The 20,342-nt window shown below is 34.8% G+C and overlaps 2 protein-coding genes across 9 annotated transcripts in view; one reads left to right on the top strand and one right to left on the bottom strand.

Annotated features, from left to right (window-relative positions):
- Positions 1-8,340, top strand: part of LOC125652020 (serine/threonine-protein kinase mTOR-like) — a 52,599-nt gene extending 44,259 nt beyond the window's left edge. For all 8 annotated transcript variants that reach the window (XM_048880918.2, XM_048880935.2, XM_048880903.2 and 5 more), the window contains 8 exons: positions 1,414-1,588; positions 3,541-3,676; positions 3,893-4,040; positions 4,334-4,456; positions 4,722-4,804; positions 4,953-5,100; positions 5,929-6,064; positions 6,533-8,340. In XM_048880918.2, the coding sequence (XP_048736875.2) occupies positions 1,414-1,588; positions 3,541-3,676; positions 3,893-4,040; positions 4,334-4,456; positions 4,722-4,804; positions 4,953-5,100; positions 5,929-6,064; positions 6,533-6,867 (1,284 nt within the window). In that variant the 3' untranslated portion in view covers positions 6,868-8,340. The remainder of the gene's footprint in view (positions 1-1,413; positions 1,589-3,540; positions 3,677-3,892; positions 4,041-4,333; positions 4,457-4,721; positions 4,805-4,952; positions 5,101-5,928; positions 6,065-6,532) is intronic.
- Positions 8,341-10,740: 2,400 nt separating this feature from the next.
- Positions 10,741-19,940, bottom strand: LOC125652288 (translocation protein SEC62-like). Its single transcript, XM_048881363.2, has 9 exons — positions 19,759-19,940; positions 16,542-16,656; positions 15,762-15,864; positions 14,858-14,966; positions 14,435-14,527; positions 13,508-13,624; positions 12,221-12,281; positions 11,993-12,112; positions 10,741-11,683 (listed from the first exon to the last, which is right to left on the bottom strand). Exons 1-9 carry the CDS (start codon positions 19,795-19,797, stop codon positions 11,256-11,258), a joined length of 1,185 nt encoding a protein of 394 aa, XP_048737320.1. The 5' UTR covers positions 19,798-19,940; the 3' UTR covers positions 10,741-11,255.
- Between the last annotated feature and the right edge of the window lie 402 nt (positions 19,941-20,342).

Below are 20,342 nucleotides of genomic sequence, written 5' to 3'. Positions count from 1 at the left end.
CTATCTATAGTACCGGGGTATGTTACCTGTACAGGTAATGAAAGGAAACACTTATCTATAGTACTGAGGTACATGTATGTAACCTGTACAAGTAATGAAGGGAAACACCTATCTATAGTACTGGGGTATGTTACCTGTACAGGTAATGAAGGGAAACACCTATCTATAGTACTGGGGTATGTTACCTGTACAGGTAATGAAGGGAAACACCTATCTACAGTACTGGGGTATGTTACCTGTATAGGTAATGAAGGGAAACACCTATTTATAGTACCGGGGTATGTTAACTGTACAAGTAATGAAGGGAAACACCTATCTATACTCTATTACCTGTATAGTTAATGAAGGGAAACACCTATCTATACTTTGTGTATGCTTTAAGTCTCTAACCTGAAGGGCAGTTCAAGTATGGAGCTTAGTCACTAAATGTTCATATAATGTATAGCATGCATATCATATAGTTTTTTATTCTCATTTCATTTTACATCAAGCATTCTCTCTCTCTCTCTCTCTCTCTCACTCTCACTCTCTCACACACACACACACACACACACACAAACTCAAAAACATTTATCATGAAGGAACAGATAAATTTTGCATAAACAGAAATATTAAGTCTGTATTATTTTGAAACAAGTATTTCCACGATGACGTATAGACGTGACATTGTCTCTATTTATAGCTGATTTTAACATATTTATACATCTGTATAGATGTTAAATTGTCTCTATTTATAACTGATTATAACGTGTATATATGTGTATAGATGCTCCATTGTCTCTATTTATAGCTGATTATAACATATGTATAGATGTTCCATTGTCTCAATTTATAGCTGATTATAACATGTGTATACATGTGTAGAGATGTTACATTGTCTCTATTTATAGCTGATTATAACATGTGTATAGATGTTACATTGTCTCTATTTATAGCTGATTTTAACATGTGTATAGATGTTCCATTGTCGCTATTTATAGCTGATTTTAACATGTGTATAGATGTTCCATTGTCGCTATTTATAGCTGATTATAACATGTGTATAGATGTTCCATTGTCTCTATTTATAGCTGATTATAACATGTGTATACATGTGTATAGATGTTCCATTGTCTCTATTTATAGCTGATTATAACATGTGTATAGATGTTACATTGTCTCTATTTATAGCTGATTATAACATGTGTATAGATGTTACATTGTCTCTATTTATAGCTGATTATAACATGTGTATACATGTGTATAGATGTTACATTGTCTCTATTTATAGCTGATTATAACATTTGTATAGATGTTACATTGTCTCTATTTATAGCTGATTATAACATGTGTATACATGTGTATAGATGTTACATTGTCTCTATTTATAGCTGATTATAACGTGTATAGATGTTACATTGTCTCTATTTATAGCTGACATCCCTGGAGCTGCAATATGTCTCCCCAAAACTTCTCCGCTGTCAGGAACTAGAATTAGCCGTCCCTGGAAAATACGAACCTAACCAACCCATCGACAAAATCCGACGCTGCCAAAGCTCTCTCCAAGTCATCACTTCCAAACAGAGACCCAGAAAACTCAGTATATTCGGTATGTTACACAATTAGCAGAGTACAACACAGGGCTGCGTTCAAGATCATGGCCGCTAGCCTAGCTGCTAGGCTGGATATCGAAGTCTATTGAATGCACTGTATGAATTAAAGCTTGTTATCCCTGTATAGGGTTAGACTAGATGTTCGTTCAACTTCGTACATAGCAGTTATGATCTTGAGCGCAGCCCTGTGTACTTGTACAGAACTGACAATAAGATGTTTGTCATGTCAAACAGGCGTGTTATTTAATCTGTTTCTTTCTGTGCACACCCCCCACTCATGTTAAGTTGTTAGAAGGTGGAGTAAAAAAAATTGTATGTTTAATTTTTGTGCACTAGGGGGTAATAGTATCACCTTCATTGATCTTCATCCTTATACAACCATAATAGAAAACTTAGTAGACACCAGAAAATATTGGAGATAAACTGAAATTATGTATGTTGGTGTAATGAAAAGTTTGTATGAGATTGTCTTTGGGGCAGGATTTCCAATAACAATTGTGCAAGACACCTCAGTTTGGAGGTCTTGGGTGGGTGGTACATGTATTTCCAATATTAAGTATTCTGCAAAACTTCCTGTTTTGTGGGATAAAATCAATTTGAGTGTTGTGTTCCAATACTTTAACTTGGATCTTAAATCAGAATGACTTGAATTTTCATAGAAATACTTGATATGAGGGGGGATAATTAAGTACAGTCAACTCTCGATAAACCGCCACCTTTTGTTCTTATGAAATTATGGCATTATAACGAATTTGGCGATGAATTGAATTACTGCCATCTTGAAGAAATATAGTTATCGTTCTTGTATATGTAAGAGTTATCTTTCCTCTATTTACAATACTTATGCATAGTTATTTCGGATTTCAAACATTTCGGTTGAGCATCACTGAAGAGACATTATTTTTCGAAATGCGCATCTGGTGCATCAAAATTGGTACCGTATAAGTTTTACATTATGTAAGTGAGCGATCGGGTAACATTCGGTAAACAATCCTGTCTCGTCTATGTTATAAATATCTTTCAAATCATAATTTTTCAATACTTCTATTGCCTCTTTTCGGCCATCAGTAATCAAACTCACATCAATTCCGGCACTTTCACCGCTTATAATTCTGGAAGAAATTCCATGACGTTGTTTGAAACGAGTTAGCCACCCTTCAGAATATTTGAAATTGGATATTCCTAGCTCTGCACCATACTGTTTTCCCTTTTCAATTATCATATCCTCGGTAACAGGAATGGTTTTTTTTTTTGGTCCTGACTTGCGTAAACCACATAAACAACGCCTTTTCTAAGTCAGTATTGAGTGCACTGCAGTGCCGTTTCCTGGCAGGCGAGCCTTTAGAGATTGGGTCAGGGTTGACAAGAATTGCATCCTTTGCTGCTAAGATGTCGCCTCTTTCGTGGCGAAGCCATAGCTAAATTGAAATGTGTTTCTATGATGTATAAACAACTTGATTACAGTTCATCTCGAGTTATTTATTCAATACAGCAATTACTGGGATCCTTCTGTCCAGGTGTACGCTGGAGATCGATAATGACCAATTTACTGCTTCACTGACCCCGTGAACCCATGGCGGTTTATCGAGATAATTAACACGTTGAAATGGACTTTTGTAATGAAAACACTGTGGCAAATGGCGATAGCGAATTTGGCGTTTTAACGAGAGTTTTAAGTAACAGGAAAAATGTTCCTAGAAAAATGCGGCGTTATAACGAAAATGGCGATGAATTGAGTGGCGATAATTCGAGAGTTACCTGTATACAAAGTGAGAGGGGCATATGTTTTTGTATAAAAAGAAACACTACTTTTCTTATACTCCTTTGTCTCAGAAAGTATCCGTTTGTTGAAGTTAAAATTTGTTTTTATATGTTGATACGAGGTCTTGATGTCATGTTGTATGTTCCTCCTTGCACATGTAGACTAGTATCTCGTTTTTGTTGACAGGATCTAGTGGATTGGAATACATGTTTTTGCTGAAGGGACACGAAGATCTGAGACAAGATGAACGTGTCATGCAGCTCTTCAGTTTGGTCAATTCTCTCCTGGTGGAGAATCCAGAGACATTCCGAAGAAACCTGACGTAAGACTCTACTCTGAGAATCGAGATACAAGTGCAAATTGACTTTGTCATTTACACTCTGAGATAAGAATGATGTGTATGTAATTTGTATAAAGGAATACTTATATCAAGATGTGTTTTATAAGTTTTCCAGGCATCATCCCCACATGTGTGTGTTAAATGATCTTGTTCAAAATAAAGTTAAATACAGAATGGACCTTCACACTTTTATTGCAGCATCCAGCGATTCTCTGTTATTCCCTTGTCCACTAATTCTGGATTGATTGGCTGGGTCCCACACACGGACACCCTTCACTCACTCATTCGTGACTACCGAGAGAAAAAGAAAATTTTGTTGAACATTGAACACAGGCTGATGCTCAGGGTAGGTGCTGGAGTTCAGGTGGTTACATTGTTGAACATTGAACACAGGCTGATGCTCAGGGTAGGTGCTGGAGTTCAGGTGGTTACATTGTTGAACATTGAACACAGGCTGATGCTCAGGGTAGGTGCTGGAGTTCAGGTGGTTACATTTTATTCATCTTGTGAATCAGTTTCACAATTTACCATTTAATAGATTTTGAGTGTGGTAAGTCCAAAATACTTTGGTGTGAAAACAATCCCTAATAAGATATTATCCAGCCATTAAAGTGTCTAATCATATCCACTTGTCTGTAGATGGCACCTGACTACGATCACCTGACCTTGATGCAGAAGGTGGAAGTCTTTGAGCATGCCTTGGAGCACACGCAGGGAGATGACCTGGCTAAGATTCTGTGGTACAAGAGCCCCAGTTCAGAGGTAAAATACAAAGGATAGATAGCATGTTGCAATCTTTGAGTGAGTTTGTATAGTCAGCATAGTATGTTTATAGATAAACAGAGTATGGTAAAATTTGTGATAACTTTGTATGTTGTTGATGGACACAGTTTTATAAGAACTGTTGTATTCTGTGTGTTAGTATAAGAACTGTTGTATTCTGTGTGTTGTATTCTGTGTGTTATTATAAGAACTGTTGTATTCTGTGTGTTATTATAAGAATTGTTGTTTTATATATTGTTGACAGGTGTGGTTTGACAGGCGCACTAACTATACACGATCGCTGGCTGTGATGTCCATGGTGGGATATGTACTGGGACTTGGAGACAGGTAAGTCTGCAGAACATTTAGCCTCAAAATCTGATGTACATTGTGTTCAATTGCCCAGACACTCATCTGATTTGTTGTGTATTGCCGTAACACTCATCTAATTTGTTAATTGTCCAGACACTCATCTAATTTGTTGTGTATTGCCCAGACACCCATCCAATTTGATGCTGGACAGGACAAGTGGGAAAGTGATCCACATTGATTTTGGTGACTGTTTTGAGGTTGCCATGGTGAGGGAAAAGTTTCCAGAGAAGATACCTTTCCGTCTGACACGCATGCTGATCAATGCCATGGAGGTAGGTCAATGTTTCATGGGACTTATAAACAATATCATGGAGGTAGGTCAATGTTACGTGGGACTCATAAACAATATCATGGAAATAGGTCAGTGTTACGTGGGACTTATAAACAATATCATGGAAGTAGGTCAAGTTACGTGGGACTCATAAACAATATCATGGAAGTAGGTCAATGTTATGTGGGAATTATAAACAATATCATGGAAATAGGTCAATGTTACGTGGGGCTTATAAACAATATCATGGAGGTAGGTCAAGTTACATGGGACTCATGAACAATATCATAGAATTAGGTCAAGTTACGTGGGACTCATGAACAATATCATGGAAGTAGGTCAGTGTTACGTGGGACTCATAAACAATATCATGGAAGTAGGTCAAGTTATGTGGGACTCATAAACAATATCATGGAAGTAGGTCAGTGTTATGTGGGACTCATAAACAATATCATGGAAGTAGGTCAAGTTACGTGGGACTCATAAACAATATCATGGAAGTAGGTCAGTGTTACTTGGAACTCATAAACAATATCATGGAAGTAGGTAAAGTTACGTGGGACTCATAAACAATATCATGGAAGTAGGTCAATGCTAGGTGGGACTTATGAAAAATCTTGTTACAGCATGTTTCTTATATCTAGCATTAAGAGTGAATACCTACAGTTATATTGTTGATGATGTATTGTTTATCCTTTCTTATGTTGTAATGTCTAGCAAGTCCATATGCTCAAACACAAGAAAAATGCCTTAACATGGCAATTCATATTTCCAGCATGTATAGTTGTTTGATTCTGTATGTGTGATAGATGTGTTTATTTGTTGCTAGGTGACAGGTATTGATGGTAACTACAAGATGACATGTGAGAGCGTTATGGATGTCCTGCGAGAACACAAGGACAGTCTGATGGCTGTCCTGGAAGCCTTCGTTTACGACCCGCTACTCAACTGGAGGCTCATGGACAGTATGTATTCAGAATATTTCTTAGGTTGTACACAGGAATTATTTCATTAGTGTTAAATCATATCTTCTCTCACAAAACCTACAGTGTATAAGGGATATGGATTATTTACACATTGTACATGTATGCAACAGACATTGAAAGAAATGCTTAAGAGAGTTATTGTTATTCAAATGTACATTTACTGACCTGGGATATGTTCAAGATTGTAGCAGCTACTTAGTGGTAGATAATTGAACAATCATGTAGGCTAGCACCACATAGGAATAGCAAGCATTAACTTGTACAATGCATTCAATATACCTAGAAATCTAGCCTAGCAGCTAGGCTAGCTGCTACGATCTTGAATGCAGTCCAGTATTATCTAAACATATTTGATATGTTCAAATAATTATATCAATAATGACCATTGTAAATGACACATGGTCCTGTATCATGCCCTCTGTTTCTCACACTACCATACCATTTCAGCTACAGCCAAGGGAAAAACAAAAACCAAAGACTCGTACTCCGGGGGAAGTCAGGAACAGACAGACATGTTGGAAAACGTCGACCTCAGTCAAGCAACACATAAACGCTCCGCCCCCGAAGCTGTCAGTTCCATCAATGGCGAAAACTTTCAGTCAGAGGTCATCAACAAGAAAGCCCTGTCTATTATTAATCGTGTCAGGGACAAATTGACCGGACGGGACTTCTCCTCGGGGGATGCCATCGATGTCCCCACCCAAGTGGAACTCCTCATCAAACAAGCCACCTCCCACGAAAATCTGTGTCAATGTTACATTGGGTGGTGCCCTTTCTGGTGAAGGCTGCAAATTGTATTTACTGTGAAATAACACCACATTGTGATGTGTGCCATTGTAAATCTAGTGTTGTTTATATACTGGTGTACTTGTATCAAAGGACTGAAGTTTTTGTGTGTTAACTGCACAATGTGTAAAATATGTACAATGTTTGGAATTTTATATTTATGTCAGGTTAATATTTGGCAATGTTATTGTACCTAGTCAACATCTTTGTCAGTATACAGTTTAACCTACATTCTGTATTGTAGTGATGTCCAATGTTGATGTGATAAATCGGTGTGTGTTGTAGAGAAATGACAAGTATATATATACAATTTAATGATGTCGAATGTTGATGTGATAAATCGGTGTGTGTTGTAGAGAAACGGTGGGTATATACGATTTAATGATGTCTAATGTTGATTAAGATTTGATTACTGGTAATGGCTGGTATATATGAATGAATGAAGTCTAATATTAATTTGTTTACCAGTAATGTCAGGTATATACAATTTAGTGATTTGTAATATTGATGTGATAAATGGGTGTGTGTTACAGACAAACAGTGGGTATATAAGTATGCAATATAATGATTTTACATATAATGAAATGGTGAGTACATTTTAGGGATATCAATATTGACATGATAAATGGGTGCATGTTACAGAGAAACATTAAATATATAGTTGTGTGATTAGTGATATCAATATTGACATTACTACCAGGTGTGTTGTAGAGAAACATTAAATATATAGTCGTGTGATTAGTGATATCAATATTGACATTATTACCACGTGTGTTGTAGAGAAACATTAGATATATTGTCGTGTGATTAGTGATATCAATATTGACATTACTACCAGGTGCGTTTTAGAGAAACATTAAATATATAGTCGTTTGATTAGTGATATCAATATTGACGTGACTACCAATTGTTCAGAGAAACGGTAGATATATAGTCATGTGATTAGTGATATCACTGTTGACGTGATTATCAGGTGTGTTGTAGAGAAACATTAGATATACATGTATAGTGGTGTGATTAGTGATATCAATATTGACGTGACTACCAATTTTCAGAGAAACAGTAGATATATAGTCATGTGATTAGTGATATCACTATTGACGTGATTACCAGGTGTGTGTTATAGAGAAATATTGGATATATATTCATTGAGCGATGTCTAATATGCGATTTATATACTCGGTAGTCATGCACACTAAATTTTTATCAAACAACATAATTATTGATTTTATTGAGCAATTCTTCATAGCTTACATTTCATTCCAGTATTAATCAGACTTTTACTTTTAAATTGACTGATATTCCAATCAAGTTTTAATATTAAACTAATCTACTGTCTAATTATGCCCACAAATACTCTGTTCTATTTAAGTTTATGAATACATGTACATGTAACTACTGATACATTGCACCTGAAATGACAGTTTGTTCTATATTATGTGTATGATTATTAAAGGTAATACAGAAAACTTTGTTGTCCAGATTTCTAGGATCAGTTGATAGTCACACACTACGGATAACCTATTTATATTTTGTGGAAATCTATTGATCAGGGATGTGACTGAATTCCTCAGAAATCAGAGGAAAACTGGTTAAAAAGGAAGGAAAACACCTCACCCTACCTGGAAAAATATCATTTTTTGCCACTTTAGATCAAATTCAGAGTGTTTCATTTTTTCGAAAATTGAGCAAATCAGAGGATTTCCTCTGAAAAGAGGAAAAATCACACCCCTGATTGATAGTTTGTAGAAATCCATTGATATATTGACCAGTCGTGATAGCTCGGTGGTAGTGCGTTCACTTCATAATCTGCAGGTTGGGAGTTTGAGCCCCAATTCTGCCATGGCTGTGTCAAATCCTAGACGTAAACATAGCACAATCGCCATTTAGGAGTGAAAGTCACCAGTCTTTCAGATATGACATTAAAAATGGAGGTCACAGCACGCATTGGCAAGTTAAAGAACCCACGGAAAGGTCTTGTCACAAGGAATACTCATGTGAAATATCTAAGCTCAATCACTTACTGTTCAAAAGTTGTTAGCAAGGTTAAAGTTTCAGACAGAATTACAGAATGACAGACAGGACAAAAACAATATGCCCCCCGATCTTCGATCTCGGGGGGCATAATAATTCATAATTTGAAAAATAATTCATAATTTGCAAAAACCTATCAATAAATCTCGAATTTATATAGTTTAACATACTGAAAAAAAATTTGGTCGGGTTTCCAATACAGAAAAATACTGATTAATATGGCATATATATACTTTCAATGAAAGAAGATTTATTTCCATTTTCTTTCAATCCTAGCTTTACACTTCTTTGAACAACCTCATATTGTTGTTCGAGTATCCAAGGATGTCAGTCGTTAATTAAAACGGGTAAAATTTCAAACACTTGAGGAGGAATGCTACACCAAAGAAATTTGATGTAGAGAATATGTGTACAATATTTTGAAATTGAAAACATTCATTTAGTACATTCAGTCAACACAGTTTTAACAGAAAGTAATCTGCAAAAATTTAAACTTATGCTGGACTTGAACCTGCAATCAACATGCTAACCTACTGAGCTACTCTGCTATTATATTTTCAATCATGTTTTTAAAGAAAATCGGCCATTATGAATGTAGAATACCTTCTTAAAATCAATGTATATAAAAATAGATTAAACTAGACTAGTCCTGATGAGACTGGAACCCCATCCTACGTGGAGCATATTCAGATTATAGGATTGTGTCTGAGGTACAGTACACAGTTAACAGCTGGAAATTTTATATTACGAGAGGCCCATGGGTCACATCGCTCGTGAGTCACCTTGGCCCCGAATGCTGTTCTTATTGTAATTTTCAAAAGAATTTTTGCAAATGAAGGTCGTAATTTGAACATCCTTCAATCTGCACTACCTGGGGATGCTTGCATGTTTTCATGGCCCTACTGTATATGTAAAACTTTCATCCCCTAATGTGACCTTACCCTACTCCCTGGGACCACAATTTGAATCTGTACTACCCGGGAATGCTTGCATATTAATATGAGTAATCAATGCCCTGTTGTTCTTGTTGAGATTTTTGCTCTTAGACTATTTCCCTTTTTAAAACTTTGATCCCCTATTGTGGGCCCATCCTACGCCCCAAGGGCCATGATTTGAACAAACTTCAAACTGCACTAACTGGGGATGATTGCATATTAATATGAGTATTCATGGCCCTGTTGTTCGTGAGATTTTTTAATGCATCATCATGGAAAACTATTATCCCATATTGTGGCCCCATCCTACCCCCACCAGGGGAAACTTTTCTGGCCTGGTGGTTTTAAAATCACCCCACCTAATTTTTGCCTTTTATAGATTATCTCCCCTTTAGAGGAAGCATGGCATTTCAAAAAACTTGAATCCTCTTCACCCTAGGATGATTTGTGCCAAGTTTGATAAAATTGGTGCAGTGGTTCTAAAGATTTTTAAATAATGCCACAAAATTTTTACTACTTCTTGATTATCTCCACTTCAAAAAGGGCATAGCACTTCATTTGAACAAATTTGAATCCTCTTTACCCAAGCATGCTTTGTGGCAAGTTTAGCTGAAATTAGCTCTGTGGTTGTGGAGAAGAAGTCGAAAATGTTAAAAGTTTATGGACAAACGCCGGACAAAATCAGGATGCCTCACTAGCTTTCAGCTCATGTGAGATAAAAAGCACAGAGATCTATGCTCCAAAAATCAGTAGGTCACTAGTCATCACCAGCTTGCCTAAATGTTTGATAACTATCAGGGAAAGTGTTTTCCAGTAATCCTGAATGCAAAGGAATTTTCATCCCCATTTTTACCCTTATCCTACATACACTGTAGCTGTCTAAAAATAAAGATAACTGCCTTTCAAAATTTGCCAGAAATCAACTTTATTGATGACAAGTAATAAAAACAAGAATATCCACTGGAAGCTGTACCAAATATAACTGAGAAGATTCAAGCTTCACAATGTAGATATCATCCACTGGATAATCCAAAACAATGGCAGTTTTTTTCTTTATAACAGTATGTGTTAACAGGCACCCCCTTACACATGTATAAGCTGTTAACAGACTAGAAAAGTCACAATCTAAACAAATAACATCATTTTTAAAAAATAAAATTCTAAATATGCTGAATCCCACTTAATGCAACAGAATTTTTATACACTGACATACAAGCCTTGATTTTCAAAAATGCATTCAGGAATTTTAAAAGTAAAATAGAAGTCTGAAATCACCAATTACCTTATGTAAAGAAGTTTCTTTGAATTTCAAAAAGTATAGTTAACATATCATAAACTTCAAGCTCCTCCTAATCCATGTGTCTCCATGGAGATTTCTGCTAGCCTTTGACAATATACACTTTACAGTTCAGCTCTCACTTAGTCTTTTTGTCCTCTTCCTCACTTCCCTCCCCTTCCTCTGAGCTCTCCCCTTCCTGGTCTTCTTCTTCAAGCTCCTCCCTCTGTACCATTTCAAACTCCTGGTCCCCATTCTGAGCCTCTTCCTCACCATGGCCCTCTTGAACCTCACCATGGCCCTCTTGTGCCTCACCTTGGTCCTCATTCTTATCATTTATCTCACTCTCCGAATCACCACCCTCTTCCTCTCGTTTCTTTTTCTTTTTTCTCTTTTCTTCTTTCTTCTTTTTCTCTTTTTCCTGCTCCTCCTTGTTCATCACTTTGTATGTATATAATGGCTTGAATGAGTCAAAGAATCCCACATCTTCTGTTAGATTAGGTAGAATCCAAAGATGCACTTTGCCCAGAGTCAAAACCCACAGAACACAAAACAGAATGCCTCGAACTGTTTAGGAGAAAATTGAAAAAATTAAAGAGCAGCTTGTTGATGCCTACCTTACACTGGTATTTAATAAATTTATTACGGTAAAACAATTTTTTATTTGCGACAATTTTATTTCATGATTTAACGGTGATAAACTGATTCACGGTGACTAATTTTCATGACAGAGATAAGAGAAACAGTAAAGGACTAGTCAGCGGCAAGAAATATTTGTGAGGATGAGTTTCTCATGAACTTCGTGAAAATCTCTCAAACGTGAATAAAAAATGGTTTACAATATCTATACCTGCTGTAAGAAAATGAACTACTTACTGACAGCCAACAACAGAATAAAGCCAACAAAACTGGCTCCCACCAAACTGATGTAGTATACAGCCACCCTCAACCAGTCTGGCCACAGAGGAAACACACAGAGCAGGGCAGCCCCCAGCACTGTCAAACAGCATAACACAGATATGAATATCAGGTACAAAGAATAACAATTCATTATCTTCTCATTAAATGCACAGGTATCATTTTTTCATGTGAAAAAACACGTACCCATTAAGAGTCCGATGAGAAAGGTGGACATCGGCACTGGATCATATATCCATACATATATCTGTAAACATATACATGAAAATATGTTTATTGGTACAATGTATCAATGACAAATTTTAATACTTGTACTCAGGGATAAATACTGGTCTTTCCATGAGCAAGACGAGTGACATCATAATAGTAATATCGCATGGTTATAAGCAGTACGTATGGCTCCTGGGTGAAATATTGGGGTCTTGGAATTGATATGGGTTGTGATGTGGAATTAGGTATCATGATTTTACTTTTCATAAAACACAAATGCTTGCTCTGAACACCAAACTCCTTTTCACCATCATATTTATAAAATGTTCCTCAACAGACCTTTACATTTTATTATACAAAACATTGATTTAAACTTTTCCTTTTCATTTAAGGATCTACTTGTTTTGTACAATTTAAAGCTGAGGCAATTTAGATAATATGAACCACAAAGCAGTTTATAAAAGAGTGTAGACTGTCCCAACTCACTTAATATTCGTATAATATGAATAGAAATTGTGTTCATTTCTTATAATTCAATTTAGTAATACACATTTGATGTACTTTGATAAATAATTCTTTAAAAATATGGATTTCATACGACATGGAACAACATTGTCATGGAAACAAAGAAGCCAAATGTATTGTGATGTAATTCCTAGGATGTAACAGAGTGTGACTTAATAGCAACTTTGTTTATACAATATACAAGATGTTGATAAAGTCAAATGAACAAATCAAATTGCATTTGGAAGTGAAATTGAATTATTGATGTAAAAAGAAAGGTCTGATGAATGATTCTGCAATTAACAGAGGCTCTTGGTAAGAGTTTTACCTTTATTTTCTATTATCAGGAGTCATTGCTTTACTGAAGAAGTACACCACTTATTTGATACGTAAATCTCGACAGATGAACATTGTGATTATCATACTTTGGACAGTTACTTTTATCAAATGTAATCATTATGGACATGTAGTGTTTCATAATCAAAAGTTCAATGATGCATATTTTGTTTCATACAAACTCAATTAGAAATGGCACTAATTATGCATTTTGTAAAATAGGGCTTCTTTTTTTTCCTTTTTGTTTAACAATAATATTGTACCTCCATGTACCTACATGTACATGTATTTTCACCTAAAATACCTTATTCTTAATACACTACTTCTTAATACACTACCATTTCATCGCAAAAAATATCACATCTACATTTGTATATCAAGATCATACACATTCATGTATGTATGTGTATCAGCTTCACATACCCCATCCCCGTCAATGAAACGTTGTTCATCTGCCATGTCTAATCTTAGTTTCCTTTCTTTCTTTTTCTTTTCTTCCTCCTTCTTTGGTTCATCTTTCTTCTTATCTTTCTCTTCCACCTAAGAATCCATCACAATCTAATTAAAATCAGATTTTAAGATACACTCACAATCACTACAATAGGATCTGACATAACCCCATATGGGGTCATGTCTGCATGACTTTTCACTTGGAATATTCATGAGAACTATCAGCCAGTCAGATTGCACCAAACAGACAATGATGATTATTTAGGCAGTTCCCAGCAATTTGTAAACAAGTTGCAGTAATCTCTCTCCCACGAAATTATTCCCCACTATAAAATTGTATATTCTCACATAAGGAATTTTAAACTTGTGCAATAATGTCTAATCTATTCCGTTCATACACACAACAAAACATACAATATAAAATACACCCAAATTAAATCAATTTTGAGTTGCGATTAATGTATGAATAGGGATGGGTACGATTTGAATAGTTTTCAAAATGGTTTACTTAATTAATGCCAGTCTGCATAAATGGTGCATTATGACGTCACATCTATCTGCGATGTGTTTTCTTTCAAACTTCCTATTGCAGCCATTTTCCTTGAATTGTGAACACCAACGATTTCATAGGCGACTCGCTGATTGGCTAACACAAAGTTCACATGAACATGACCCCTAATCGGGTTATGTCAGATCTTCTTACGCAGAGTATACGGCATGGATCTAAGAAGTCTGATTTCAATTAGATTGGAATCCATTAACACCTCAACAACCATTGATGCAAGTACAATATCATTTCAAGCAATTCATTTCCATAATTATGTTATTTTGCACAGTTTAAAATGGGCATCAGACATTCTAAGCACACATAGTTCACACACACGTTTAGACAGGAAATACCTTCTTGTCCTCTGGAGTGTCTGGTTTGTCTGCATCTGAATCTTTAGCATCTTTCTCCTTTATCTTTTTTTTCTCCTTTTTGCTTTTCTTGTCCTTTTATGGTAAAGTTAATTTAACATTTAGTTTTCATTTTTCGTATTTAGAAGCCAATCAGATTTAATCATGACAACTGATATAAATTTTCGAAAATATTTCATTTTTGAAAATACATATATTATATTTTATACAGATTACTTTCATTTCTGTTGGAATATTCCCAGGCATTAGAATAGTCATACTATATTTAACAAGATTCATATGCACATTGTTCACATTCATGGAGAAATGCCTAGATCATTTCAATTGGTAAAGATATCGAAGGTAAAAACATTGGAAGTGTAAACATAACTTTACAACTATACAAATTCATACTGTGATTCGTACCTTATCATCCTCTGTTTCTTCCTCTCTCTTTTTCTTTCGTATTTTATCTTTGTCTTTTTTGCCTCTTTCTATTTTTGTGGCTCGATGAAATAGTCCTTTCACCATTAACCTTATTTATATCAAGTTAAACATATCAACCTGATATCAAATCAAAACATAACAAACCAAAATAATGTGTATGCAAACATAGAATCTGATTTATTAAGGTAGTTCCACCCTCCTGTGACGTCATAAGATTTTGCAAAGTTAATGATTTAATAAGATTTATGCATGACAGTGACATAAATTTTGTTGGAGTCTTTTTCAATAGTTGTTTTAAAAAATCTTGTTAACCTTAAAATATTTTAAAAATCTAAGTGATATATGAATAATGAATTATATGTTTCAATAATAAATATTGAATCCAAGGGCAATAACTATGTTTCCATTAAATTATTTACCAAATCCATTATGCGATAGATTTTCTTTATTTTTCAAATATTTTGTATATTCTATAAAGAAACAGTTTCATGAAATTGCTATGAATACTATTATATCGTTATAACCAGTTTTTGTGAAATTTTGATAATGCTGTTTGAGGAAACTTGCAATTTTCTGACGTATATATCAAGTATATGTGTGCTAATTGATAAAATTTATATTAACACTGCAACATACTTATTTTATCATTTTTATTTGTTACTAAGATATATCATTTGAAGAATCAACAATCAAATATAAGATTGAACCTATAATTCTAGAGGGGTGGAATTACCTTAACTGTTAATTTTAAATCAATTTCTGAGAAGGTACTTTTATTGGATTACTTTCATGTCATTAATTTTGAATTAAGTAAAAAACATACATGAATAAGATAATTTATCATCTGAAACTGACTTCTTCATTATTGAGTTCTAGTAAATACCTTTCCAAGAAATGAACACATGATTTTCTGTCCGTAAACTGAATTTCACTCTTGGAGGATTTCGCCCATTTTGAATCCATCAAAGTGTCAATTGCCTGATTTCCTATGAATTAAATTACAGTAAAACAGGTTACAGTGAACACGCTTATAATCAATTCACAATTACAGCAGAGTGATTTCATTCCCTTTAGTTTTAAAATATATTAATTCATTGGATATGTATAGAATCTCTCATGGTTTGTGGTTGGATAAGATTATTACCCAATGAGTCATGTGTTTTCTATCCCAGAGCATTGGATAATAGTAACATGAGTCGGATAATAATAATAACAGGCCTGTTCCCTTAATCTTAACTTCATATATAAATTCATCATTTTCCAATTTTGAAGATTTTACAACACCTGTGCCACTTCCATCAATTTTTACAATTGAATTATTGGGAATTCCGTCACTCTCTTTCATTTCCTAAGCAAATGTGTTTGTTTATTTACATTACATCACATGACATAGGAATACATAGTGTGGATATAGACACAATATTCATACGAGTGATATCCACTGGATAAAGGGATAAATATGTGATATTAAAAACAAATTTCATTTATAATGAATCAAAATTGTTTGTTCCCAGCACTTTGCTATAAGCATGTTTTTCTGTACTGCTTTTTCCTTATTCTGGGAAAACATACAAACATTACAAATTCAGTTTCATATATCAAAAAGCAGGTTTCTTTGAATTCCCAGGATAAAATCATTCTACAGGGATGAAAGTCAACTCACCAAAGAAACATTTGACCATGTTCTGCATCGGAACAAACTTTGCTTCCTTGACCGGACATGCAAATCGAAGATGCTTAGCAATGGCATATTCTTCCTTTGTGGGTTTTTCATTATCCTAAAGAAAGATCATCATCATTACCATATGATATTCACATTTAAATATACAAGTACTGTATGATGCAATACATATTTACATATTACATTTCATAGTGATTAATATACTTTTCAGGCCATCAATTTCTTATTTGCACAACAGAAAATATATTTATTGAAATATTTACCACAAATATTCATGAAGGTCGTATTTGTTACAAATAACTGAATTTAAAATTATGACGTTTCACACCAGCATCCTTCATGAAGTGTGTTAGCTCTTCACGAAAAGCCAGCATGATGCATTGCAGTTCACACCTTTATTTATTTTCAAAAATGAAATTTATTTTTCATATTTACATTCTATTTTCCTTTCTGTCAGAATATTCTCTGCCATTAAAATAGACAAACAGTACTGTATTTATCACCATTTAAACGGCCCTAACACCGACAAATGAAGCATCACGTGAATTAGGTCGCCGCCTCACCATTGGATTTCTTTGCGCATGATGTCAATACATAAACACACAAAATTAAAATTCCATCGTTTAAACTGCAATAGCATCGTATTAATCATGATCTATTTGTAGAATAATCTTCCGATGACAGAATCCTTGTGTCTTGGAAGATAGATCCGCGAAATAAAGTTATAAGAGGTAGGTAAAGCAGCGACTAAGGCTGAAACGATTCACCGAAATATCGATACTGTTCAATATAAACCCTCGAATCAATGTTCAATTCATTGGCTCGATTTTTGGTTCGATACGTTTATTACAAACTGGTTCAGTAAATTACATCAGGTTCCGCCTGTAATGATTATTTTTACCTGCATGAGGGAGAAAATAGCGTCAAATAACGTTCAGACTTTTGCTTACTTTGAGTCTTACGAAAATCATAATAAACTTCATCAGTTTAAGCTACAGAGCCAACATGCATCTTACCATTTGGCAATTTGGAAACATTTTTCTTTTAAAATTATGAATGTGAATCTTGGTAATTAAACTTTTCTTCAATGTTATTATTGGTTTCTTCAGTAAATTGTAACATATTGAAAGTATTGAATCGTGGCATAAATATTGCAATATGTATCGTATCGTGAAGGGGGCGTATCGTTTCAGCCCAAGCAGCGACACCAGTTGGTGTCACTGAATTCCCACTTTTCAATATGGAGTCCGCCCTGACTCTCCCCTGCTCATGTCACAATATAAAAGTGGGGGTAAGAGTCAGAGGAATCCTGGATTACTTGAAGATATCACCCAGGACCTTATTCCCCTTGCAGGCATTTTCGTCTGTCAGCTCCAGGGGCTAGTCTACGGAACCAAAGGTAAAAGGAAAGGAGAAAATGCAATGGACCAGACTGGGATTCGAACCCAGACCCCCTAAATCTCTAGTCAGGTGCTCTACCAACTGAGCTATCTGGCCACTGGCGATCGAACACGACTGACCACATTTTCTTCCTTCCTGTACGGGTTCGAATGCCGGTGGCAAAATCTTATGAAAATCCATTCCAATTTATAATAAAAATAAACTGAATTCAATATCTAGGTGATAAACATGCCATCAAAAGAGTTGCTCATCTCTAAATATGTACACCAGTGGATCATCAGTATATATCAAGTAAACCACTGATTTTTTTCTATTGATTGATTGATTGCTGTTTTCTGTCACACTCAACAATTTTTCAATTATCTGGTGGCGTCCAGTTTTTATTGGTGAAAGAGAGAACCCAGATACAATGTACCTATGAAAAGACCACCGACCTTCCGAAAATAAACTGGGAAACTTTGAATCTTGACATCACAATTTACTTTGGGAGTACAAAGACTGAAAGAGTACATATGAAATAGTAATTTCCTAATTTCTACCAATACTTTGGACACAAATTAGGCCTAAAAGATAATTCATCAATTGTGCAAAGCTACATTCAATTATCAATTCAATGGTACAATTTTAATAAAAATTGAACAAGAAATGAATTTAGAATTGAATTTTATAAAAATGTAGTGATCAGAGTTCCAGATAATTTTTTTTACCACAAAGGTATTTACTCCCTGATTTTCAAATCAATGAGTATTTTGCTTTTCAGAAAAATTCAAAAGTGTATTTTGTTAATTTACTGATCATCTTTGTTTTTTTGCACAGAAGATGTCACCAGATAAACGATACTTCTTCCGTTAAACTTTAACTTAAAGTTTATACAAAAGGCTGCTCCAGCTATTTACGGGGAAAATCCTTTGCAGTTCTTTTTATTAAAACTATTCATTGTCATTGGGGATTTGATACTTATCATTGATGCATTAAATTTTAATATGTCAGACACTCAGTCACATGATTATGATCCAATTCTCTATATCATTCGTCCACGATTATTAATACAAGTTTTTTTTTTCTGTGCTTTCGACCGCACACTAACTCTTTAAGAAAGAAAGTATAACAAGTAGGCCTATATAATAGTGTTTTGAGTTAACTCTTCCAATTTTTCAAAATTGTGATTGTCATCAAAGCGTATTTCATAGCGCTAAATATCATGTATGATCAAGCCCTGGGCTAACCTGAATTCATATAGATAATTCATATTTATATCATACTACATGTATCACAAATACGCGGACTACTATGCATTACTTTGGGAGTGTAAAGCGTATTTACATTCGCTAATGCGTAATTGTACGTATGATTTTCAACTTAAATGCGTATTTGGTAATATTTAATGAGTATTTACGCTGATACGCACCTTATCTGGAGCTCTGAGTGATATATGAAATATATCTAGGGAAAGCTACATGTACTTGTTTATAATTTAATATGATCCACAGCGGCTCGGCTGTGTCTCTGGTATTCACTGTACTGTTGGATATGATGATAAATATCAAAATTATTTCAGGTAAGTTGATTAGATAGACTTGGTATAAATATAATCTTATTCCTAATCATTTGTACTGAATACTCCAGTTGAACTCCAGTAACAGAAAACAGCTGTCGGACGTTTAATATCTACTTACGAACCGTCCTATAATCTAGTCGATCACACTAAACAGGAAAATACCTTCATATTTCAATATATGACTATAAAACCAAAGATAAATCAATCAAAGGTATGGTTACTCTGATATAATAATCTTACTGAACTACTTTTTTTCAGTTTCTTCTTACGGTCAGCCATGTTTACGTGGACTTAATCCCACGTCAACCGAACGCTTATCGTGAATAACATATTAAACAAGAAAGAAAGCGTCTCAGCGACCGATGAAATGGGTATTACGGCCTAACTTGCTTGCCTGACTACAAACTCACGTTATATAGAATATTGCGAGTCCGCTATTCTCACGCGGGCAAATAACACTAAAGAAGTAGTTCGTAATTAAAGTTTGAAAATATTGACATTAAGAGCATTAATATAAAAGTATGGATTTTATTTTAAACATAAAATGATCAAATGAATTAAAAAGTAGGGAGACTATGTTCAAATTATAGTGTAAAGTTAGTAAAGTAATGCACTTGATGTTTACGTTCTTGTTTTGAACTGTTTACGTTTGACGTTATGTTTTTGCGTCATTCTACAGTGTACGCGGCCGCGTGGTTTTGTAGTTTCTATGAAATCCCTATCCCATAATGCCTAACTGAAAGAGTTTGTGAGCAAACGAACTCTGGCGGAAGTGTGGCCTGGCTACACTACGTATATCTTGTCATTCTCTCACCAGAGGGAGT

This window comes from Ostrea edulis, chromosome 1 (genome assembly GCF_947568905.1).
Source record: "Ostrea edulis chromosome 1, xbOstEdul1.1, whole genome shotgun sequence".
Classification (NCBI taxonomy): Eukaryota; Metazoa; Mollusca; class Bivalvia; order Ostreida; family Ostreidae; genus Ostrea; species Ostrea edulis.
The sequence above is the reverse complement of the archived record's forward strand: the minus strand, read 5'-3'. Positions and strand labels throughout refer to the sequence as shown.

What these genes read in the sequence shown, in the direction of transcription:
- LOC125652288 (XM_048881363.2), bottom strand. Translation starts at nt 19,797, where the DNA reads ATGGCTGACCGTAAGAAGAAACTGAAAAAAAGTAGTTCA. An exon ending in AACTGAAAAAAAGTAGTTCA is followed by an intron (nt 16,657 to 19,758) that starts GTAAGATTATTA and finishes ATCTTTCTTTAG; the next exon opens with GATAATGAAAAACCCACAAA. An exon ending in GTTTCATTGACGGGGATGGG is followed by an intron (nt 12,282 to 13,507) that starts GTATGTGAAGCT and finishes ATATGTTTACAG; the next exon opens with ATATATGTATGGATATATGA.